The sequence below is a fragment of the Molossus molossus genome, unplaced genomic scaffold, assembly GCF_014108415.1.
Source record: "Molossus molossus isolate mMolMol1 unplaced genomic scaffold, mMolMol1.p scaffold_m16_p_4, whole genome shotgun sequence".
In the NCBI taxonomy this organism is placed as follows: Eukaryota; Metazoa; Chordata; class Mammalia; order Chiroptera; family Molossidae; genus Molossus; species Molossus molossus.
Window position 1 is genome coordinate 127,591,858 of NW_023425377.1, and position 25,101 is coordinate 127,616,958.

Below are 25,101 nucleotides of genomic sequence, written 5' to 3' on the forward strand. Positions count from 1 at the left end.
GTACCGATACACAGGTAAACATTTTGCATCCTCAGGAAACTAATGTCAGGAAGGATGAACCTGTTTCTGTGGCCCGGGTAATAAAAAATGTTAACTGGATCGAAAATACTTTTTAAGAAATATTTTACTTCTTGTCAGTTCAGTTACATTATTTTTATCATAGTTCTGCATATTTTAAAACTTTAGGAAAGCGAATTACTTATAACTCTTTATCTCCCAGTATGTTCATCGCATCGCTTGTGTTATAAACATTAGCTATACATATTATTTTAATTGTTAAAAGAAGTAAAGAGCATTCGGTAGTGCAGGTCATCCATGGGCAGAGGTGACCTGTGGGCCCCAGGTAGCCAGCCTGTGAAAGGACCAGTGAGACGTTCTTTAGAGAAAAATCTTCTACAGAACAACATAAGTAGAAAGTTAGTGACGGAGCCAGGGACAAACAACACGCGTGTTATTCCTTCGTCCTCATAAAACTGCAGTCTGAGACACAGTGAATTCTGGGGCAAATACAGTGATATCGACACAGTCCGAGTGCACCAGGCATCCGCGTCTGTGGGTACCGGGTGGGTGTGGGTGATAACAGCCCGCGTGGCATTGTCCTGCCCTCTCGTGCCACCCAGTCCCCTCAGTGCCCTTCAGGGTCCCGTCTGCGATTGCCCATGGGAAGGCCCGGGCTGGCTTCCCTGCCTGTCCCAGTCTGTCTGCCTTGCAGTCAGTGAAGGCCTCCGGGCCGGGGCCCCAGCTCGGAGCTCAGGCGTGCGTCACCGCGTGCCCCCTGCCCCCCGAGCTCCAGGGGCCCCGGGGTCTGGGAGCAGATGTTGAGTCTGCGTGGACAAGTGGACAGATGTGTGCTGGCCTCTCCCAGAAGGACCAGGTTATCAGGGATGCCAGGACCTTCTCACAGGAGGACAAAACTTTGACTTTTGGGGATCCTTACACTTTCTACTCCAAGCATTTTTATTTTTAGTGACAGAGAAATATGAGTGTGGTGTCTTTCAAGAATTATTTACACAAATAGAATATCTTCCAACAGGTTTAGATGTATCAGAAACAATGCATGTAAAATAATATCCGAGTTATATGTAAAGAGAGAATGTAGTGCAATCGATGTTCAAGTTTTCCAAAACTTAGGCTGGAATTCTGAGATCATTGTTCCAATAAAACTATCACAAATGTGGAATTGTGGAATGTCCATCTGACTGACTTCGGGGACAGGATCAAGGTCCTACTGTGTGTCTGCTTCAGGGATGGGTGATGCGTCCGTGAAGGGGAGTGGTCCTACTGTGTGTCTGCTTCAGGGTTGGGTGACGCGTCCGTGAAGGGCAGTGGTCCTACTGTGTGTCTGCTTCAGGGTCGGGTGACGCGTCCGTGAAGGGCAGTGGTCCTACTGTGTGTCTGCTTCAGGGTTGGGTGATGCGTCCGTGAAGGGGAGTGGTCCTACTGTGTGTCTGCTTCAGGGTTGGGTGACGCATCCGTGAAGGGCAGTGGTCCTACTGTGTGTCTGCTTCAGGGTTGGGTGATGCGTCCGTGAAGGGCAGTGGTTCTGTCTGCTTCAGGGTTGGGTGATGCGTCCGTGAAGGGGAGTGGTCCTACTGTGTGTCTGCTTCAGGGTTGGGTGACGCATCCGTGAAGGGCAGTGGTCCTACTGTGTGTCTGCTTCAGGGTTGGGTGATGCGTCCGTGAAGGGCAGTGGTCCTACTGTGTGTCTGCTTCAGGGTTGGGTGGCGCGTCCGTGAAGGGGAGTGGTCCTACTGTGTGTCTGCTTCAGGGTCGGGTGATGTGTCCGTGAAGGGCAGTGGTCCTACTGTGTGTCTGCTTCAGGGTCGGGTGACGCGTCCGTAAAGGGCAGTGGTCCTACTGTGTGTCTGCTTCAGGGTCAGGTGACGCGTCCGTGAAGGGGAGTGGTTTCCTGTGGGAAGAGAAACAAGGTCCAGACTGGGCAGCCGACAGGTGAACCGGTGAAATGGAAATGTGGGGGTCACAAGGGAAGGTGTGGACAGCACGGTCTCAGACACGCGGATGAGCAGAGATGACCAGGACACGGTAGGCACAGGGAAGGCTCGTTATTCACAAGATGGTCAGTTTTAGACTTTGCAACAAGCGTAGCATCATCAGACTCACCCCCTTTGACGCGTTCTCCTTGCACTTGGTGTGTGTGTTGTTGACATTGTTAGAGATGCCCCCGACTCCCCTTTGCCCACCTCCACCCAGCCCCTGCTTCCTCCCTCTGGCATTCGCCGTGGGCATGGGGGCACCGGATGGAAGAAGGTGACAGATTAGCAGAGGACATGCCTATGTAACCCGTGGACACCAACGGCGTTGTTTCTGCACTTTGTACACATAGCACTTGGTCCCACAGCAAGTTCCGGTGACGCTGGAACATGCGGGGCAGCCCGATGGGATCCGTCCTCCAGGGCAGTGCTCCCAGGTCCTGGGGGCAGGTACGGGGCGGAGGGTGCACAGCTAGGTTCTGCGCTTGTCCACCGGGCGCCCCGCCCAGTTCCTGGAGAGGAGGTACCTGAGCTCCGCCTCTGGGTGGAGAGTGGGTGAATGTTTGCAGGTTTGAGCACCTGGGTGGTTTGACGGGACTGTTGCCTGCGCGTGACAGCGTCTCTGCTGAGCAGACTTCAGCCAGGCCCCTGGACACAGCCCTGGTCCATCTGTGGGCATGTCCTTGTAAAATCTGCTTTTAGCGAAAGTCCTGCTGAGTCAGCTTCACCAGAAGTCCCCACGCTGGGTGTCTGGTGCCCTCAACTTGTGACCAGGTTCCTGTCCTCCACCACGCCCTCAGGGATGTCTGGTCACCTGGCCTGTCTTCAGATGGAACCTCCCTGACCACAATGCTCCCTCGTAGAGATTTTCCATCGGCTGACTCCGCCCGGCTCTGTGACTGACGTTGTGACGGGTTCCCTGACTGTGACTTCCCTCCGGCCCAGGATGTACTCCAGTGGCGTTGCCCGGTCCCCATACTTACCCCGTGGGCCTGGTGGGGTCTTGGTTGTCCCATCAGCTGAGGAGTGGCTCTTGCTGGCTTTCACGAGCCCTTGGTTTACATAAGAATGGCCCAAAGCCTCCTGGTGCTGGGGATTCAGACACGCCCAAGAGAAGCCTTAAGGGCTTCCTGTAAGTGAAAAGGTGCAAGTTCTTGATTTCGAAGGGAAGAGAAAGCATCCTACGCTGAGGTTGTTAAGGCCCAGGGTAAGAAGGGATCTTTTATCCGCGAAATTGCCTAATTGTGAAGTAAGCTTGACCGTGGTGTGAAGCTCTGGAGAAACATTTGCAGAGGGCCCGGCACTATGCACGGTCCCAGGCCTGCAGGGGCCTCGGTCCCACCCCTCGAGTCAGGGGGGCTGCCACGTGTCTAACCAGGTCTGTCAGTCCCTGGCCAGCTTCGTAGCTCCCTTACCATTGTTTACAGGAGGAAAGACAGCAAAGGTAGGAAATGCAGACACTGTTGCAAGATGGGCCCTTCTGGAGACGAAGGGAAATAGCAAGGGAAGAAGTTAGAGGCACCTGGACACCAAAGAACGTGGTGTGGTGCGTGATGACGTGTCACAGCCGGCTCCTGGTGAGGGTCCGTCCGCCGCTGGCTGTGTGGGGCCGGGCCCGGGGGGCTGCTCCCACCTGGGGAGGAGACGGGAGCATTCATTACACAACGACCTGCGATTACACAGTCTGGGGGCCGAGCTCCCGCCGAATGTCCCGCTGTGGCGACCACCCCCAAATCCAGACACAATGAGACATCACAGGCCCGCCCAAGGTCAGCCCAAGGTCCTGAGGGCATCATCTGGGTTTGGGAGCAGCTGGGACAGATACGGGCATTCAAACTGCAGGACGCTGGACCCTACGCTCCGGAGAATTGCCATTCGGGCAGGGTTAAGGGCAAAGTTTGAGGATGACATCTGGAATATAAACGGAAATGAAGAGTTCTTCGCGACGACCGCTGCAACTCTCCACTCGGTCACAAACAGTCCATCTCGAAATCTCACGTGGCCACAGAGCCCACGTCCGGGAAACATTTCCCTCCTAAAACCCCTTCTGCTCTAGTGACGAAGGTGAAGACAGAGGCGGCTAGCGCTTGGATTTCACAAACACGGACTCTTCCTTTGGAAACCTCGCTGTTGCTCTGCTTCGGAGAACAGGCCAGGGAAGGGGGTGGACCCTGAACACGTCCCCAGGAAGTGGGACCAGGGATCCGCCCGACATGCCCCGCGCTCGGCTGCTGTCCTCATCATCTCTGCAAGAGGGAGGAAGCTCAGCCGTGCACCCAGCACCATGCCATGCTCCCATGTCACACGGGGCTAGCAATGCTGTCACTCTGCTCGCCGGGACACTTTCAGGAGTCCGCGCCCGTAATAACGCACGCTTCGGGGACTGACCCACCTCTCTCATGTCACTGAAATCAGGAAAACGGGTAACAGAAGTTAGGGGATGATCTACCCTTCCTCAAGGTAGACAGGTCAGCGTCTCCGAAAGTCGCGAGGCACACGGCTTTGATTTTGATTAAATGCCACAATGACTCATGACTTCATCCCTTCATTTGGAGAAAAGTTCTATATGTAGGTATTGTTGTTGCCAAAAATCGTATCACGCTGTCCTGTGGTCTGGCAGCTTCAAGGAGCGTCCTGGGGCTGAACCCCACGAAGTGAACCAGCCCCTCACCTCGGACTTTGTGGACTCAGGAACGGGTGTTTTCAGAAACCACTCGAGTAGTGAGGACTGCGTTCGTCTGGAGCTCCCGGTGCCGATCTTCCCGGTTCTCTGACAACCAGGCTGAGTGATTTGAATAAGCTGTGACCTCTGGGGTAGGGTTTCTCCAGCGCTTTGACGAGGACCTGAAACAGGAAGCAACACCCTCACCGTGGGCCCAGAAACACAGATAGCTCCACTCACATAACTACTTCCCCTCCCCCACAGGAAGCACACCGGATGTGTGTTCCCGTGTCTGTCACCTTCATTCAGGTGTCTGTGACCCATGACCTCAAAGAAAATACACCTCGCCCTGGCTGGTTTGGCTCAGCAGTTAGAGCATCGGCTAGGGAACCAATGAGTTGTGGGTTCGATTCCAGTCAAGGGCATGCACCCCAGTTTCAGTTCAATCCCTGGCCCTGGTTGGGTCATGCAGAACGCAACCAATGGCTGTCACTCTCTCGTTGTTTCTCTCTCTCTCGTTGTTTCTCTCTTTCTCCCTCTTTAGCTGGAAAAAAATCAATGGAAAAATATCCTCGGGTGAGGATTAAAAAGATTTTTTTTTTTTTAAAGAAACTACATGTCTCTTGAACAATGATTATGATTTTTGGAATTTCCCCCAAGAGAGCATTACATACCGTTGACATATAAGAATACATGGTTAAATGTTCACATGACGCGATCTTTCATTGAAAACCATTGTTTTATTCATGTGAGCTGAGTCTTCATCATATTCTCAGAAGCAACAAAACATCTTATGAAGCAAGTGGAGCCAAGCACTTGGTAAAATACGCCCCTGCCCGGTGTCAGGAGACGGCAGAGCTTGTTGAGGTGTCGCTTGCTGAGCAGTCCCGGCTCACCCCAGCCGCCCACCCCCCAGTTCTGGTACACATCTCTGACTTTGTATCTCTGAATTTTTAAAGCTGAAATAGAACTTGCTGATATGGAACGTAACAGTATCTAGTTAGGTGATCGCGAAGGTTTTCCTTCCTCTCACGTAGCCCTTGGTTTTTGTCGTGGTGGGAGCGGGGAACACGGAACCCCAGATTCACAGTCTGTCTCGTTCTTAAATCTGGATATCCTCTTTCTAAAGACAGACTGAGGCGGGCAGGCAGGACGAAGGGCGTGTGCAGGACCCCGCACAGCGCGGGAGCGGCGGCCCCTCTCCCTGCTGGGAATGTTCCTGCCGGTCTTTCTCGGTTTCGGCTGAACGCCAGTGGTGATCTGGGCAGCTCGTCAGCCCACCTACGAGACAGAAACAATCACGGGGACAGTTACCATGATTCCAGCCCCTGGCTGACTTCTGAACGTCTCTCTTTCCAAAAATGCAGTCGCGTGGACTCCTTCACGATTCTCCTGCGCCTTGCAGGGGCCGCTGGGTCCCCCGACTGAGGACCCTCGGTAGTAAATGGACTTGAGGGACTCTGTGAACGCATTCTGGAAATAAGTCAAAGAAAGATTTCAACAGATGTGCAGAACAATAATCACTCCCCGTGATCGGGTCTTGGAGAGACGGAGGGATTCCGGGCGCTCTCCATCCGGTGCGGGGGCACCACGCGTGGAAGGGTGGACGTGGGAGAGAACTGCTGGCCAGCAGGAGGCGGGGCGGAAGAAGCCGAGTCCGCTGGTCCCGCCTCCTGCGTTGGAGAGGGTTGTCCCGGGGCAGGGAGGCGGTCCCCCTCTGCAGAGGGTCCACAGGAGGCTCGCTGGGGCACCTGCAGGGCGCGCTGCGCAGGAGGGGGATCGAGGCCCCGGGATGGGGATTGCGGGGTGCGGTGGTTCAGGAAACGTCCGCGTTCCCAGTGCCCTCCGCTCGGTGGTCCCCAGCGTGTCCGAGGTTCTGTGAGGAGAGCCGAGTCGTGGTGTAGGGGCAGCACCGGGCTCCTGCCCGCACCTGCTTGTCGCTGGCCGTCCCGGGTGCGCCCTGCAGGACGCGCTGGCGAAGGCAAAGCGAAAGCGTCCGCACCGCCGCCGGCCTTGGGAACACGGCGCCCTGTTCGGACTTCGGAGCAGCGTTTACCTCTGCGCTCCAATCCTCGCTGAATACCCTTCATTGTGCGGGGCGCACTGAACACGTGTTGTTTCTAAAATGATCTCAGTTTCCTTATCCGACCTTCCCAGGATGCTTACGTTGGTGTTCCCGCCCCCTGCGGACCCAGCGTAGGTGAGTACACAGACCAGTCCCCCCTCCTCTTCACGACCCCCCAGCAGCACTCCTGAGTGCAGGCGCGCAGGGGCCTCTCAAACACCAGCCAGGTCCCCAACAGTTCAACTCACTCTGACCCCAGAGGTTAAGGGCACCGTCCCGCCAGACTGCCCCCTCGCTGGGTGTCAATCACAGGCAGTAGGTCCCCAGCTCTCCCGCCACTTCTGTCCCGCTCTGCGGCAAACTGGAGGTTCCTGTGACCTCCCCTTGGAGTCCCGGGTTCGCTGGCGCAGCTCCCGGAGCTCAGGGACCCACTGACTGGTTCACCTTTCCCTGTGATAGGAACGCAAGCGACAACCACAGGAAGAGGGCTGGCAAGGTCGGGTGCGTCCTGCATGCGGGGTTCCCTATCCTGTGGCCTCCAGGTGGGGGGCCTCCAGGGGTGTGGGCGAGGGTACCGACCAGGAAGGCCCAAACCCAGACTGTTGGAATTTTTATGGAGGCTTCATCGTGTGGGCGGGCACGCTCCCTCCTCAACTCTCGCTCCAGCCTCCTCCCCTGCCCAGAGGAGGGCGGTGCTGAAAGGTCCCCCACGCATCGCCCTGAGAGCCGAAGGCCCTGCTCTACCCGGACACTCGGAGCTTCGGAGCGCTGGGCCCGGAACTGGGGCAGACAAATACCCATATTGATTCCTCTACTGAGTTTTACGATAAGAGATTCAGACAAATCACAGACTACTTCTTTCTCGTACCCCAGACAATGCCGAACCATCTCTTACCTGGACACAGAACATAAAGAAACACCCTTGGCGGCCACTTTTTTATTTTCCAAACTGCCCCACCTCCACTGGCTACTTTGTGTTAGGGACGGAGAAACTGGGTGATTGAATGGAAAGGGATGATAACTCCTTAGGTCTCACACACACACACATCACACGCACTATTACAGTGGTGATAATATGTGTCTATCATTCTTCTAACTCTGAACGTGTTAATATTAAATAAATGTCACATTTAAATTTTATTTATTCTTTTGGTTGACAGATTCTAATCCCATATGCTTTTTTACTTCTGTTTCATTGTTGCATGTTATTATGAGCTGTTCTAATATGCAAAACTGACATCTTATCCTTTGTGTATTCAGACATAAAAGTCACATTTTTGATGTCAGAATACATAAGGATGTAACAAAGTAATAACTTGTCAAGTATTTAGTTTCTTTTCAAATTCCCGATTGAATTTATTTTTAAAATACTAAACAAACCCCCGCAACAGGCAGATTGGATAGATTTCTACTCCTGTGGGGGCCATGCAGGGAGGGGGGGGCGGGGGCTGGCCCCATGTTTACTTAAATGGATTTTTAAATCAAATACCTGAGCTAGGAGAAGTGTAGCAATAGATATAATACAAGACTGGATCATCTCCTTGTCAAATTTCAAATCTATTTCAATATTTACTATACTTGCTATTCATATATATATATACACAATTTAATTTAATTTCTGTTTTACAATTTTACCTTATGAACATTTTCATATATACACAAAACTAGAGGGTAGAGAATAATTGATTTATATGTTTTATACCAAAGCCTTTGTATTGCTGTATTTCTTTTCTTTTAAGTAAATACAATTCGGTTTGTTTAAAGGGAAATGAATTCTTAAACACACGAAAGGTTTTTGGAGAGCAAATATTTATCTTGAAGAACTGTATTTGATTTAAAAAAAAAAAAAAAGTATTAGGTCCTCACAGGGCAGTTAATTTTCTTTTAAAGTGAGTGTAAGGTTACTGGGGAGAGTTTTCAGATACATTTAAAATCTGTTTTGTAGATATTTAAATTAAACATTTTTTTAAATTTATTTTAGAGAGAGAGGAAGTGAGAGGAGAGAAGGAAACATCGACGAGAGAGAACATCAGTTGGCCGCCTCCTGCACGCCCCCCACTGGGGATCAGGCTCACAACCTGGGCATGTACCCTGACTGGGAATCGAACCGGTGACCTCTTGGTGCAGGGTCGATGCTCAACCACTGAGCCACACCGGTTGGATGATATTTACATTATTTACATTGTGGATTTTTGAGTTGTTTAAAAAAAAAATTTTTTTTCAAAAATCTAAGACATAAACAAATGGTATTTCAATTTTATTTAAATTGCTAACTAGGAAATATGTATCTCAGGACATAAAAATATGAAATGGAAATAGTGACATATTATCATGTTGAATCATTTGATCTAATCATCTTCTAAGTACTAATAAACATGAATTACCCAGATTCCTCAAAGTGAAAAAGTAAAATGCAGGAACAACTCATTTACGATGAGATGAACTGTCCGACCCTCATAGAACACGCTGATGTGTGTGTCTCCCGCTGACATGTCACGGACACGCCTCGGGAGAACCATGGGCAGAAGACAGGCGTGCTGGTTGCTTCCTAGTCTGGCGAAGCAGGAAATGGAAGATGCCGCACATCTAACACCACTGCGAGAGGAATGAAGAAACATTGTATCGAGCGCGGTGCACTCAACATCAGTCACGCGTACAAAGTAAAGACGTCTCATCCTAACGGAAAAGGATGTCCCTCTGCGGGGAAGCCGTTTGGGAAAGATGAGATGTAATGGTCTCTGCATCCTTCTCCTTTTCTGAGCTAAGTGATAGGGCAGTAGGACGCTTGGCTGTTGGATGAAAGTGAATAGTGGGAAACTCAGTTTTAGTTCTGACTCTAGGAGCGGGAGCTTCGAGAAAAACAGGCCACGGCTGCCTGCTCCTCCAGGCTGCCCTCCGGGTTTCACCAGGGTGCTTCTTCCTCCCGTAGCTTCTCTCTCTCTGCTTCGGGAGAAGAAGTCCGGTCTGTTTCGGCTGTTGTTCGGAGCGGGGCGAGGGCTCCCTGCGACTTCAAAAAAGGGTGTTACTGGGGGGAACCTGTAGGTACTGAGTATGTCAGCTGGGCTCTCGAGATGTCAGCGGGTTTCACTGCCGAGCCCCGGCGGACACCCGACTCCTGACTCCGTGAGCGAATATTTGTGTACGTATATATTATACAAGTATGTGAATATTTGTATATGTATATACAATCTACTTATACAAAAATATACACAAAAATCCAAGAGGATTCTCTTTCCTTGAGAACATGACGAAAATCGACTATATTCTAAGTGGTGAAATCTAGACCAAACATCGGGCTGTTAATGTTGTAGCTCATGAGCCGCACTGACACTGTCTGACAGGTGTGTTCCCGGTGCATCAGCCCATATGCACATGTGTGTTTCCGGTGTCTCAGCCCCTGCGTTCTGCCCTCTTCCAGGTGATGGTGGAGGGCTCTGCTGCGCTCTCCGGCGGCGGGCAGATTCCCACGCTGCAGCCCCCGGCGCCCGGGCCGCCGCCTCCCAGCTGGACTCGCCGTGAGCCGTCCTGACACCTCACATGGTTTGCGATGGTTACATGAACCGGCGGGAAGTGGTACCCCCACCATCTCGTACTGTGTCCCCTATGGCGCTTTAGGGAAAGACACTGGGAGACGCCCCAACCCAGGGCCGTGAACATGAATCTCACCCTGAAGCTGCGGCGGAGTTTCCGGACGCTCACTGTGCTCCTCGCCACCTTCTGCTTGGCCAGCATCCTCCTCTCTGCCTACTTCCTCTACTCGGGCTACAAGCAGGAGGTGACGCTCATGGAGACCACGGCCAGGGCGGAATGTGCCGACGTCAAGATGCTGCCCTACCGCTCCCTGGGGCTGAAGACAGCCAGGCCCATCGCGCCGTCGCGCACCGACCCCACGGTGCTCCTGTTCGTGGAGAGTCAGTACTCCCAGCTCGGCCAGGACATCGTCGCCATCCTGGAGTCCAGCCGCTTCCGCCACCACATGGCCATCGCGCCCGGGAAGGGGGACATCCCTCCCCTCACCGACAACGGCAGGGGGAAGTACATCCTCGTCATTTACGAGAATATCCTCAAGTACGTCGGCATGGACTCCTGGAACCGCGAGCTCCTGGAGAAATACTGCGTGGAGTACGGCGTGAGCATCATCGGCTTCCACAAGGCCAACGAGAACAGCGCGCCCAGCACGCCGCTGCGGGGCCTCCCGCTGAGCCTCCTGAACAACCTGGCCCTGAAGGACTGCTTCGTGAACCCCCAGGCCCCCCTGCTGCACATCACCAAGGCGCCCCGCGTGCAGCAGGGCCCGCTGCCGGGCGAGGACTGGACGGCCTTCCAGTCCAACCACTCCACCTTCCAGCCCGTGCTGCTGAGCACCCTGCAGGGGGGCCAGGGCGCCCCCGCCTCGCCCCACGGAACCCTCTACGCCACGGTCGTCCAGGACCTGGGGCTGCACGACGGGATCCAGCGGGTTCTTTTCGGCAACAACTTGAACTTCTGGCTGCACAAGCTCATCTTCGTGGACGCCGTGTCCTTCCTGTCCGGGAGGAGGCTGGCCCTGTCCCTGGACAGGTACATCCTCGTGGACATCGACGACATCTTCGTGGGCAAGGAGGGCACGCGGATGAACGGCAGGGATGTGAAGGTAAGGGTCTGCACGTGACGTCCCCTTTCACTTCACTTGCTCGGTGGTGTGGACGAAGGGCAGGGCCGCTGGTCTAGGTTCCTCCCGACCCCAAACGTTAGAGGCAGGAAATGTGGTGAAACAGTCATTAAAAAGATCTCGAACGGAGGTGTAACTGTCCCTCGCACACCCCTGCGGCCTGTGGGGACAACGAACCCGCCCGGCAGCTCTTCCAGCCTCACCCCCCTCCCTGCATGGGCTCAGCGGCCACGCGTGCCAGAACCAGAACCGGAACCGCCGCACGGCCCTCCTCCAGCGCAGCCCGCCCTGTGCCTAGACCGTGTGTCCCAGGCGGGTCCCGCCCTGCGGGTCTGGCAGTGGTGCGGAAATGCGAGCTGGAGAAAGAGCCCGGCCTGCCACGCCTCGGGAGGCCGTGTCCGCGGCTGTGAGGGGCTCGTGCGCAAGGTGTGCAGCCCACAGAGCGGGTTTCGTGTGTGTGCCTGGTCGGAGCTCAGCAAGCTTCCGGCAGGGTCAGGAATGGGTCCCGTTGCGGTGGCCTCTCGGTCACCATCAGACTGACGCGACACATGCACCTGTGACTGCTGTCCGAGCAGAAGCCGCAGGTGTGTCGCTGGCTTGGCCGGCAGTTCCGAGAATAACTCCCCTTTTGCACCATGACTCGGCGTTCTCCTGTGCCTCTGGTCCCATCCGTGACTAAGTCCATCCTGGGGACAAACCGTTTTAGCAGAGATAGGAATGAAAGGGACAGGACACACCCCGCAGTCATACTGGGACCAAGAGCTGCTAAGATCGTGCCCTGTCTTCCTGTGAGTAGGAGTGTCCTCCAAAGACGAACCCTCGAAGCCAATTCGAAATACCGGCTCTCCTGTGGCCGAGCCCTGTATCTCCCCCACGATAAAGCATGATTCAAACCAGTCAAATGAGTTCACCTTTTAAAAATCTTCAAGTCACATGTGAGCCAGTGGCCCCTGTTCTGCCTGGGCCCTGAATGAACCCTCGCTCGCTGGGACCCAGACATTTCAGCTCGGGCCCTGCTGTGGGGGGTCAGTGACCTCCCCACCCCGTGAGTTCTATCTGGATTTTTCTGGTTTTCTCCTTGTTTTTTTTGTATTTATTCATTTTAATTAGTTTAAACTCTAGTATTAGTTTCATTTCAAAATCATACACTTAGGAAGAAGCCTCCCCAGGTCCCCTGAGTGGTTTCTGGAACTCGACAGGGGGCCGGTCCCAGCCTGGCGCCCCGCGGGGTGGACGCCCTCTCTCCCTCGGGCCGCACCGTCCGCTCAGATGCAGCTGCTCCGTCGCTCCGGGTGGAAACAAACACTGCTCAGCACTGCTCACGGGCGAAGGCCGGCGGTGACTCCGGGGCGTGGCCTCCAGCAGCTTGAAGCAGGGCTGGGCTCGAACACGGGCTGGGGCACGTCCCAGGTGGAGAGAGCCGGAGAGGCTGTGAGCATGGAAGTGTGTCTGTGTGTGTGGGGGGGGGTGTGACAGTGTGTGTGAGTGTGCGAGTGGGAGTGTGTCAGTGTGCGTGTGGGGGGGGTGTGAGTGTGTCTGTGTGGTTGTGTGTGAGTGGGAGTGTGTGTGTCAGTGTGTGTGAGAGTGTGTCTGTGTGCGTGTGGGGGGGTGTGAGTGTGTGTGCGCGCGAGTGTGTGTGCGTGTGGGTGTGTGTGAGAGTGTGTGTGAGTGTGCGAGTGGAAGTGTGTCTGTGTGCGTGTGTGTGGGTGTGACAGTGTGTGTGGGTGTGAGTGTGGGTGTGTGTGACAGTGTGTGCAAGTGTGCGAGTGGGAGTGTGTCTGTGTGCGTGTGTGTGAGAGTGTGTGTGTCAGTGTGTGTGAGAGTGTGTCTGTATGTGTATGGGTGTCCATGAGTGTGTGAGAGTGTGTGTGCATGCGTGTCTGTGTGTGTGAGAGTGTGTCTGTGTGCGTGTGGGTGTCTGAGTGTGTGTGTGCATGTGGATATTAATTATTACTCTACACACACACACTTGGAAGAAAACGCTCCTTCTGCCCTCTTCCTGGTGGGTTTGGTCCCCAGAACCGTGATGTGTGGGGCTCGGGGCCGTGGCCCTCGGGTCACTTGCAGATCAGTCAGACTGTCCAGCTTTCAGAGTAAAACCCTCGTCCCAGGCTCGGCCTCTGACTTCTAGTTCGAGTCTATTGTTTGGATAACTGTGATCTGTGGGCAAGAACCTGGGCTCGTGTGTAGAAAGTTCTGGATACTCTGTGTTCTTCTTCCTCACATTCCCTCTGCGGAGTGGAGCGTGTCACCTCCGCCCATGGTGAGGAGAGCCAGCCACCTCCCTTCCAAATCGCACTCGCTGGAACACTTCCATCTAGTGAACTAATCAGCGCGATCTAGTTCCTCGCCAAGTCCCGCCCTCCCCTCGCCCGCATGTCACCCTTGGGGCAGAGGGCCTGGCGGCTGGAGGCCGGGCTGTCTTCCTGGCGCAGGCAGGACGCAGTGTGCACCATGACGGATCCCTGTGCGCGGGACGCGGGGACAGAGGACAGCGACCCAGTTTCTTCTGGGAGTTGGGGCGACTCCATGGAGAAGGCGGGGTTGGAGCCCTCAGGGCTGGTGAGACCGGCACCAGCAAACCAGGACGGGGACATGTGTCCTCGGGCAGAGGGCCAGGCCACGCTGAGATCTGGCTGGAAATACCAGGACAGCTGGGGAGTGCTGTGCTGGTTGGATGATAAAGAAAATAAGAAGCAACCGACCGGTGTGGCTCAGTGGACTGAATGTCAAACCAGGCACTGAGGGGCTGGTTTGATTCCCGGGCAGGGCACGTGCCGGGGTTTCGGGCTCGATCCCCAGTAGGGGGCGTGCAGGAGGCAGCCGATGCGTGTTTCTCTCTGCCATCGAAGTTTCTGTCTCCCTCTCCCTTCCTCTCTCTCTAAAACTCATTAAAAACATACTTTTAAAGAAGAAACAGTAGTGGTACGAAATGCTGAAGGTGTTGGTTGTGGGCAGGAAGCCATCGTGCACTGAAAGTTTTAAGCCCAAATGGATGTGACTGCAGCTGGGGGTGGAGAAAGGTACATTGTCTGAATGGGGAGACGTTTCTGAGAAGTCCTGTTACAGAACCTGCTACAAGATAGGCATAAGAATTACTGTGTGTTTTCCTCAGTAGTGTTTCTTTAGCTTATTAATACACACTAGCGCTGTGCTAACCACCAGCAGGTAATATATCATTTCACCGTCATGACAACCCTAATGGGAAATATTTACATTTTCTGAGTGGGTACATGGGGCGGAGCGACTTGAAGATAGTGTCTAGCTCGTCAGTGACAGGGCAGACCACTCCCAGACCGTCTGTGTCAAATGTCTAAAGTTTCTTCTCGAAAACAAAGGCTGGGATCTGGGTTTGGGTGTCGGCCCCGTTCTCGCTAGTTAACCTTGGACGTGTGTCAGCCTTTCCGGTTCTCAGACTGTAAACCTGCAACAGCGGTGCGAGCAGCCAAATCCTAGCACAGTGGGGTCCTGGGTGAGAGTCGGGAACTGGAAGGACAGGCTGCTGGGTTGACGCCGATGAGCTGGGGGACAGCCAGCATGCAAGGGCGATCGGGGGAGTCGGGGCAGGAGCCAAGGGAAGCAGGTGGCGTGCGGGGGGCCGTGCTCCTAGCCTGGGGGGAGGTGCGGGCAGGAGGAGGGGCCTGGCCTTGGGTCCGAAGAGTTAACATGAGACACCCAGACCAGACGCAGCCTTTGGAGAAGTGATTTGCATTTCCAGACACCCCCAGAGCTGGCCGCTGGGTTACAAATCATCAAGCTTCAGACTCGTGATCTCCGCGGTGACCGCTACGGGGAACGAATCAAGGAAGAAGAAAGCAGGTTGGAGGCACCGTTTTGGATAACCCCAAGGTCACGACAAGCGGGATTCCCACAGGGGGAGCCTGCCTCGTGTCCCGAGGGTGCAGGCACCCGGCAGCCTCTCCTTGGCCGTGGGGAGGGCGTGAGGAAGGCCCAGCTGAGCACGGCCCTGTGGCCTGGAACAGAGGCTCAGTCATTCGTCTGGATTTGGGCTTCAAGTTCCTTCCTCCTTGTTTATGACGCCTGCTCACAGGAGTCACAGTGGGGCCGCCGACGTGACTGTGAAGCCACCGAGACTCTGCACAAACACGCCCGAAACGGGGACAGATGTATAGGAGTTGAACGTCTCGGGAGAACCAGGAGCTCCGTCCTCAGCGTTCAGTTGTTAGATCCCACTGAGAGGATTTTGTTGTGATGTGGTTATTTTCTTGATGAGTGTCCGTTGACAACATGTCTACTTTTTGTTAGAAAAGGGGGTTTTAGAGGCCTGCCTGTGTTCTGGGTATCCGCCGGTTACTTGTTTTAAAGGCTTCACTTAAGCGGGACCTGTCACCAACAGCGGATCTGCTCAGGTCGGTTCTACAGCTTTTTATGGAGAAACTGGATTTCAGTTTAAGAACAGAGAGTCCTCTTTGAGACGACATGGAGGGACCTGGAGAGCATTGTGCTCAGCGACACAAGCCAAGCAGAGAAAGACAAATATCACATGATCTCACTTATTTGTGGAATATAATGAACTAAACGAACTGCTGAACAAAATTGACCCAGAGACATGGAGGTGGGGTACAGGCTGAGAAGCCTCAGAGGAGGGGGGGGTTTGTGGGGGAAGAGATAAGGCACAGAACTTACATGCATGTGTGCATGACCAGTGAACATAGACAACAAAGCCGGGGATGGGGTGGGGGGGAGGGGAGGAGGGTGTCAATGGGGGGAAAATGAGAAACATCTGTAACAAGCAAATTAATAAATAAAAAATTAAGGGAAAAAAAAAAAAAGAACAGAGTCCTGCCCAGCCAGTGTGGCTCAGTGGATGGAGCGTTGTCCCATGGCCTGAGAGGTCCTGGTTCAATTCCTGGTCAGGGCACATGCCCGGGTTGTGGGCTCGATCCCCAGTAGGGGGCGTGCAGGACGCAGTGATGGATGTTTCTCACGTCAATATTTCTATCTCTCCCTTCCTCTCTCTCAAAAAAAAAAAAGAGCGGAGAGTCCCGGAGTTTGCTCCCGCTCGGAGCAGCTGAGCTGTAGCGGCTGCAGGCCCGGCCCACACTCACCTGGTCAGGTCGCAGCAGAGGGTGGTTATGGTGGCAGCAAGGCCTGGGGTAGCGGGGACGGGGCAGCCCAAGGCCCTGAGCCCCATCCCTGCTCAGATGCAGGGATGGTCACGATGGGAAAGAGGTCCTATCAGACCCTCTGTGGGTGAAACCAGCCAAGCTGGCTGGGTCTCCACAAGGGGAGACAGCGACCCTCTGACTGTCCTTAATCTCAGGGCTTGTGCTGTCAAACCCTGGGCAGCCAGAGGATGTTCTCTGGCTGTGTTCCTCCATCCTGTCTCCCTGCAATGACACAGACAGTGAGTAGATTAGAACGAGCCTCCTCAGCCAGGCCGCCCGGTTTCTGTTACGATATCGCCAAGAGATACCATGCAGACTTTCACCTCTGAAGAGGGAAACAAAACCCAACCGAAATCTGCCCCGTTGGGGTTCCCTGCAGAATTGCACCGTGTTCTGAAATAAATCAAACAATCATGGAGCCATTTAGAGTCACTACAGTTTCCTGATAAATTGTGAAGCGACTGAGATCACAGCCGCAACGCTTTGCCTTGGGTTTTCTTTAGCTCCTATGATTGTAGTTCCGCTTGAGCCGCTAAGTCATACCACAGGGCAGCACGCCCAGCCTGTCTGTGTCCCGGGGCTCCGCTGCGTCTCTGGTCACAGCAGTGACTTCGTTTGCTGACGTTTTGTTTAATGTTGGCTTGGATTTTACTAGTGACTCTCATCCAGTCTGGAGAAGATGGGAGAGGCGTCATAACCAGAGAACCGGAGTCTGCAGCGGAGGTAGCAACATCGAGCCCTACCTGGATGCGTTAAAGACACCGGCTAACGCAAGACCAACCACCCTGCTGAAAAAACACACCTTAGACCAGCTGCTGGTTTTTCAAAAGCAGCAACGGAAGCTCAAACCCTCTTTTCAGGGGATGATTCACCTTTTTCTTTGCAGAATCGAAGGACGGCCCTTCTCGGCAGGGGAGCTGAGGGAGGAGACGATCCTCTGTCCCAAGATCCAAGTTCCGCTTCGCACAGATCTGAGCTGTTGCGTCCAAATGGCTGGTTTCTGGACACGAGCGATGTTTTACGGAGGGAAACGGGACGTAGGAGGGAAAAAAGACCATTATCTTTGGCAAAGATAATACTCGGAAGCATCCGTTCTGAGGAGAGGACGGAAGCTTGGCGGATGAGTCATGAGCTGTCACCTGTCCCGGCGACTTGGTCAATGCCACGTGGTCCTGTGTGCAGGACAGCTGGCCACGGTGACGTACCGGGCTGCAGTGAGGACGAAATGGCCTGACCCCTGCGTCCCTCCAAGAAAAGTGCCGACACTCCGTAAACATTAGCTGATTTACTTGGTGATGGGGAGTTGAAGAAAAACATCCCTTTGATTTTTGTCCATAATGCGATTACCATATCCCATTGCTTATAAGCTAAGACTCACATTCAGCTTCACGTGTTAGCAGCTCAGACGCGAGGGTATGTCTTTTCATTGACGGTCTCGTATGTTTTACAAAGTGTGTCAGTGTAAGCTGGTTTTCTTTAAACTGTGACCATGGGTCCAACTCTGCCTGCCTGCGTACCCCGTCCAGCGTCACCCAGTGAAAGCCGCAAGTCGTTGTGGTTATTTGTCCACGTTATCTGTTTGCCCCCTCGGATTAAAAATAAACCTACAGGAAACATCTTTGCTCATCAGAAGGATACTACACTCTATAAAACAGAAATGTTTCTCCTAATTGTTTATAGTCCAGTTGCAGGAGGTGTATTTACTGTAACTTTGTGATCCATTCAGAGTGATTGCAAATGCATGATCTCAGTTGATAATGCATCGTCGTAACACAGACTTTTAAAGGGAAAAAATGCTTCACCTCTTTAAACATTGGAGCACAAATATAAAAATAGTTTCTGAAGTCTATATTCCCTAGTTAAACCCTCCAGGTGTTTATTTAACATTTGGGAATATCAAGGCATCAGTGATATTTATTTATTTATCTTTTTTTGTTTGACATTCCATCTTATTTCATCTTAGTCTCAGGTGAGCAGTATAGCGGTTGGACAGTTTTATAATTTACGAAGTGATCCCCCGACAATTCCAGCCCCCGCATAGCACCATGCAAGGCATCAATGATATTTAAATTTTAACCACTTTATTAAGGTGTGATTGACATGTGAAAAGATGTACATATTGAATGTGTACACCTCAATGAGTTCAGGAACAAGTATAAACTCGTGAAACCATCACCACCAGAAAGGACCTAGACATGCGCATTACCTGACAAAGTCTCCCCGCCTTCCTTTCCCGTGAGCAGTGTTAGTGTTGGCATGAGTATGGAACTAGTGTTATTGCTGCAGTGGTAAGAACACGGGTCTACCCTCAGCAACTTTTCAATCCACAATCTGGCGTTGTTAGCTTCGAGCCCTCTGCTGTGCCACGGATCCTCAGAACTGCTTTGTCCTGCATCACCGAAACTTCGGGCCCTTTGACCATCACCTCTCCGTCCCCACCCTGACCCCCTGCGCCTGGCAACCACCGTTCTACCCTGTCTCTTTGGATTCCACGTTTCCGTGTCTGGCCCAGTTCGTGTAGCACGCTGTCCTCCTTAGCACGTTGCTGCAAACGGCAGGATGTCCTTCTCATTTAAGGCTGAGTCACATTCCGTCGTACACATGCACCTCACGGCTTCATCCTTCCATCCGTCGGTGGGCACTGGGGTGGTTCGTGTCTGGTCCGCTGTGAATAATCTACAAGTCTCTCCGACGTCCCGATTACAATCCCTCCCGGTAAATACTCAGACGTGGGCGGGCTAGGTCAGACGGTAGTTCATTGTAGGGTGTTTCAAGGCCTCCATACTGTTTTCCACAATGGTTATGATTTAAAATGTTCAGTCCTCATTTGCTGGACTTAAAATATGTATTAAGCTCTGGCCGGTTTGGCTCAGCAGTTGGAGCATCGGTCTGCGAACCAGAGAGTCCCAGGTTCGGTTCCTTCTAGGGTCATGTACCAAAAAAAAAAATACACACACACACACACACACACACACATATGTATGTGTTAAGATAGTAAAATACTATCATAATCATTACAAAGTAATTCTAATCTAAAACAATGGAATTTATAGAAAGTACATGCACAAATACTGACTTTACATAAATATAGGAGTTTTAGCGTTGTCAAGGCAAACTTGCTTGGGATTTCGGAAGACATAGTTGGAAAGCGCAGACCTCACTGTCAAGCTTCCCTTCTTTGCATCTGAAACCTGGATGCAGTGGAATGACGCACGTGATGCAAGTGGAATGATACACGACAGTGCTTTTCTTCCTTGCAGACGACTGTTACAGAGGATACTTTGTAAAAGATATTTGATATTCAAAGTGCTTTATGAGATTCATGCCTCCTGCCTGCTACCTCTATTTTTACTTCGAAAGAAAAGGAAACATGTAGCATGTGAGCTACAGACCAGCAACACCTTTGCCTTCTCGGATCGTCTGGGCTCACAAGGTCATGGTCTGAGCGAACAGTGCTCTCTCTCCTTCTGTCCTCCAGCGACCCGGCCTTTCTTTTGAGAAACCTACACCCTTCTCTGTCTATTCATCGCTGTCACAGTCCTGACGTGCAATGCTGACTTCTCAACGACATCTGCAAAGAGAATTGAACTCAATAAGTGAATGGTTTTCTAGTGCTCATTTTAAGTTTATAATTTTATATTCAATTGATATTCTGGAATAAGCCATGACACATGATAAACATGTCATAGACGAGACGAACTATGTGAAAAGTTTCATCATTTTTGCACCATTATGGTCCCCTTGGCTGCATTTCACATATAAGTAGAATATTTAAAAACCTTTGGATTACTTCACATATTCTTACTAACAGAGCAATATTCCAAAATCTTATTTCAGTATATTCAATTAGAAATCGCTTTAAAATACTAAAGTAATTGGTAAAAATTTGCTTGCTGTGGGTGTTATAGTTTGCCTAATTTGTTTAATTATGTTAAGGCATCCTCACCCTTATAAATGCTACATTATATCTACAGTGAAAGAAACAGTAATGGCTTGTGTGTAGGGGGAGAAATGTTCATATGGAATATCGCTGCTGGAGAAAAGCATTATTTCTTTTTATCCTCACCCGAGGACATTTTTCTATTTTTGCTCAGACAGAGTGGGAGGGAAAGAGAGGAAAAGAGAGAGAGCGAGCAACATCGACGTGAAAGGGACACATTGAGTGGCTGCCTCCCACACGACCCCAACTGGGGCCGGGGACAAACTGCAACTGAGGTATGTGCCCTTAGCGGGAACTAAACCCAGGTCTGTCTGGACCACAAGCCGATGGTCTAACTGCTGAGCCAAACCGGGCAGGGCAGCATTATTTCTTATTATATACATTCACAAATATAGGCCTCCCCCAGAAAATATTGAACACGTACCTGAGATGTACTCACATGGTTGTCTCCATTAGCTCCACGTTCACGACAGTCAAGTGACACTGTGAACTGTGTTTCACGTATTAAATGCCTGTCTTCTTTGAATACTATAAATGGAATTTCAGTTCCTCGATGCACAGCTGTTTTACATTTAAATTCATTTTTGAATTCCTCAAACTGACAGGGAGAGTTTATTTGATTGCAATTAATGCTTTTCCAATGACCTCAAAATAAAAATGCATTTTTCATTTTCACAGTTGAAAGGGAGTAATAATCATTCACGACAAACACAAGCAGATTGCTCCTTTTCACACAGTTTTACCACACGGAGATGTGAGAAAGCCCCTGCTCCGAACCGTGCATCCTACAGACAACAAACCTTGCTGGACTCCTCTCTAAGTGGTAACTATGACCAAAGGCCTAGAAAGTTCTGCAGAGTGAAGCAGGGAGGCTCTGACAACCAGGGGGCCAGACCCTGGGCCAGACAGGAATTTAACTCGAATGACTCGCGGACCCAAGTAGGCACTGCCCGTCACCTGTGGTGTTCGTCACTTCTGGCCGCACAGGGCATCGACAGCAAAGAAAAATGCCCTGTGGGCAGCAGGGCGGAGGCATCTGTGGAAACACCAGAGACAGAGACGAGGTGAGGGGTTTCAGAGGTGTGGCCGGCCCCCTCTGGGCCCCGGTGTTGAGGAGGGCTGGCCTGGTAAGACGGGCTGAGGTCCAGGGGCCCGGTTAGAGCTGTCAGCACTTCTCGTGACATGGCTGGTGTGTCTTTGTGGGATTCGTTTTCCTTGGTTGCTATGAGCCCAAAGTCTCAGAGAACAGGGATGGCTGTGACTGATTTCTAGGGCTGGCGGAGTGGAATAACGCAAGTTTACCCTTTAAGAAAGAAACGTGGAGGAAACGCAAGGTGGTGATGGATGAGAAAAAGTGGAGAAAGACATAAAGAGTATATTTACCCTCGACTAATAGAACAGATAGAATAAACTTCTTTAGAAGAGTTTTATAAAGAAAAATCAGTGACTTTTATTGGTCACTAATGCTGTCTGGAGCTTCGACATGTTTCTGGGGCTGTCCTTGGTCCGTGAACGTCTGTGTGTACTCTGACTCTCACTGTGAAATATTACATGATCACACGTGTCATGCGAAACCCTTTCTCTAAGAAAGTGACGATCAAGGTGATAACGAGATACTGTGATGTCTGTAGGTGTGAGGCTGGGTTCTGTGAGCGATGGAGTAAGTGTAGTTTTGGTTTATTCCCCAAGATTGTATCACTTATTCCATAACCACCCTAGAACCCCCTAATATCCCTTCCCAGCAGTTTCTCTTCACCTTTGTTATGATCGATTCTCACTTATTGTTATAATCAGGAAAAGTCAATTGATTGGTTTGTCTTATTTTGGTTGCTTGGGATGAAGTTGTTATATTTTGGACAGTAACTCCTCATCACACTAAGAAATGCTTTCATAATTTTCTGTTCAGTGTTATGTGCTAATAGACAAAAAAAGTGTGTGGTTCTTTGCCTCAAAAAAAAAAAAAATCTAATTTTGAGTGTGTGTGTGCACAACTTAAGAACTTTTCCAACCTGTCAGTGACTCATCTATTCTGACTCTATGAAACCATTTTTAAAAATTAAAAGGCACAATTAAGTTGTGCTACCTACTAAGTTTATATAATTTTAATTCTAAGGCATCTACACAGGTTCTGAAAATGCGCCATTCAAACATTGTTGCCTTTACCTCAAGGCAGGAGAAATCAAGTCTAAGCTTTGTGTTCTGCTGGAGAAGACCATGTCTTGATTTCAACACGAGAAAAGGAGAGAAAAAGAAGAAAATAAAATTATAGGTGGGAGGAGGTAAAACTAAACTTTTAAAATCTTAGAATAAAGTAGTGAACTTTAACAGAAAACAAAAATAATTGTGTCCCACATTGAAAAACAGGACTTGGGAATGTAACTGAAACCAAGGTTCCATTCCAATAAGGACCATGAAACTGGTCAAGTGATGGTCTGTGTGGGCCATTCTGGTGTTCGTTACCCTGGTTCTATGTCCTCCTGGTTCTGTGGTTGAAGGTCAATGAATCTCCCGGAACTCGGATGACGGTTGGAATCTGCATCTTCTGAAGTGAGTTTCTAGCATAGTTCAGTAGGGTGAGCTATAACTCCCCACTGTTACAGGAAGATCAATTACCTCACTCGGATATCTAGCTCGTTCGAGAAGTTGTCCACCATCATGCATGTCCTTTGCGGTGGTATTATTGGAGTTGCTTTGCCATTCAAATCAAGTCTAAGAATAAGCACTTAGGGCAATCACAGAGTTTAATATCGTTGACATAAGTCTAGCACTTACCAAAGTGGCAGTATGGCTCAGGTGAACGGATGAGAGATAAAAGCATCATTTTCTATGCCCAGTGAGGATCAAAAGCAAAGGTGAGAAGGGGCCCTGCCTGTGTGCATGTAAACGCATACATATGTATATATAGACACATACATGTGAACACACACATAGGCGTGTGCTTGCTAGTTTCACTGGTCACGAAGAGTCTGGACACTTTGACAAGCCCTGCAGCATGATGTAGTCATGTCATGTGCTTCCCTGCAAAAGACATCAGGCTGCTGGACAAATAGGAACCGCACATCCGAACGGTGCCCATTTCTGCTGTGTGCGCGTGTGTGTAACTGGAAAACTGAGCCACAAATGACAAAGCAACATCTGTGTAGCCAAGTCCTTCGTTCCAGCACTGTGGCTGAATTCGTACGCTCGTGAAGTCAGCCAGAAAACAGCCTGACAGGACGAAATTGAAATGTTTCAACAGCGTCTGCTCGATGTCAACTGCAGGCCCACATGCAACTGTTTTTGGAAACAAAAATGATTGGATTTTACATTTTTGCAGCTTTTGCCAGATATTTTACAACTTAAACATAGCCGGAGTGTACTGACTGTGGTTGGACAGTTTGGAAGAGAAATGAAATAGTAAGGGTACCCTAGAAATGCGTGGGATTGAAGTGTTGAACGAACATTGTTAACAACAGAACGATAGGTACAAAAATAGCAATAAATAAATAAAAAATTACTTATTTCACTACCCGCTCTGTGCAAAGGGTGATTCTCAGTATCCTACAGATTTTAACTCAAATCCTTGGAACAATCTAAATCACAGGTGCTTCTAGCATTTCACACCACAAAAAGCCACAGAGAAGCCCCGAGACTCAACAGCTCCCCCAAGGTCTCGGGGCCTAGGGAGAGGACGGTTGTCTGAGTCCCCAGGGCTGGCTCCTGAGCTGTAACTCCCGCTCACGACTCTGCCAGCCTCTCCGTGTTACCTTCCGATCTTGAATTTTCCCATCAATCATTGCATGTGCACATTGTGATCTTTTTCTCACTATGTTTTAACTTGAACCAATCTTTGTAATTGAACCGTCCTCCTTAGAAGATCTGTTTCTTGTAAATGGAAATTTAAGGTGGGGATCACAGTTCAGAGTTTGTCCCATGGCTGACAGAATACGGTGACGTTGTGATAGAAAATAGTCCTGGTTTTACTTCTAACGCGGCTTAGCTCTGCATTGGCAATCAGCCCTGACCGCACGGGCTTCCCACGCGGACACTCACAGCAATGCTTTCAGAGGGATTGTCGCCCTGGCCGGTTTGGCTCAGCGGGTAGAGCGTCGGCCTGCGGACCAGAGAGACCCGGGTTCGGTTCCTGCTAAGGGCATGTACCTCGGTTGCCCTTTGTCCCCAGCCCTGGTTGGGGTCGTGTGGGTGGCAACCAGTCAATGTGTCTCTCTCGCATCGATGTTTCTCTCTCTCTCTCTTCCTCCCTCTCTCCCCCCTGTTCTATCTGAAGATTAATGCAAAAAAATGTCCTCGGGTGAGGATTAAAAAACAAACAAGCAAACAAAACACAAAGGGATCGTCATTCTTTCTTGAGAACGATGCTGGACAGTCCCGCTAATCGGGTCAGAATGAAGCTGCCGGAGTGGAGGGTGTTTAGGGGATTCACCAAATATTGAATGAGTGAGTGAATGAACGAACGAACGAACGAATGGGTGAGTGAAATATTGTGTTCTGGCAAAGCACCAGAATGAAGACGTGTACCCTTCCTTTCCTGAGGTGTCCTGAGGAGTCGGGCACACTTCGAGGGGTGATGCTGGGCGGGCCTGGCAGCCCAGCGTCAGTGGGGAAGCCTGGAGAGGGCAGGGGGTTCCGGTGCCGATTCCCATAAACTCCAGGCCAGTTCCCA

General features: G+C 51.1%; 1 protein-coding gene across 1 annotated transcript in view; it reads left to right on the forward strand.

Annotated features, from left to right (window-relative positions):
- Positions 1 to 10,373: 10,373 nt before the first annotated feature.
- LOC118615852 (bifunctional heparan sulfate N-deacetylase/N-sulfotransferase 4) overlaps positions 10,374 to 25,101 on the forward strand; it is a 133,157-nt gene continuing 118,429 nt past the window's right edge. Inside the window, exon 1 of the mRNA XM_036241099.1 lies at positions 10,374 to 11,351. Coding sequence (XP_036096992.1) covers positions 10,374 to 11,351 — 978 coding nt within the window. The remainder of the gene's footprint in view (positions 11,352 to 25,101) is intronic.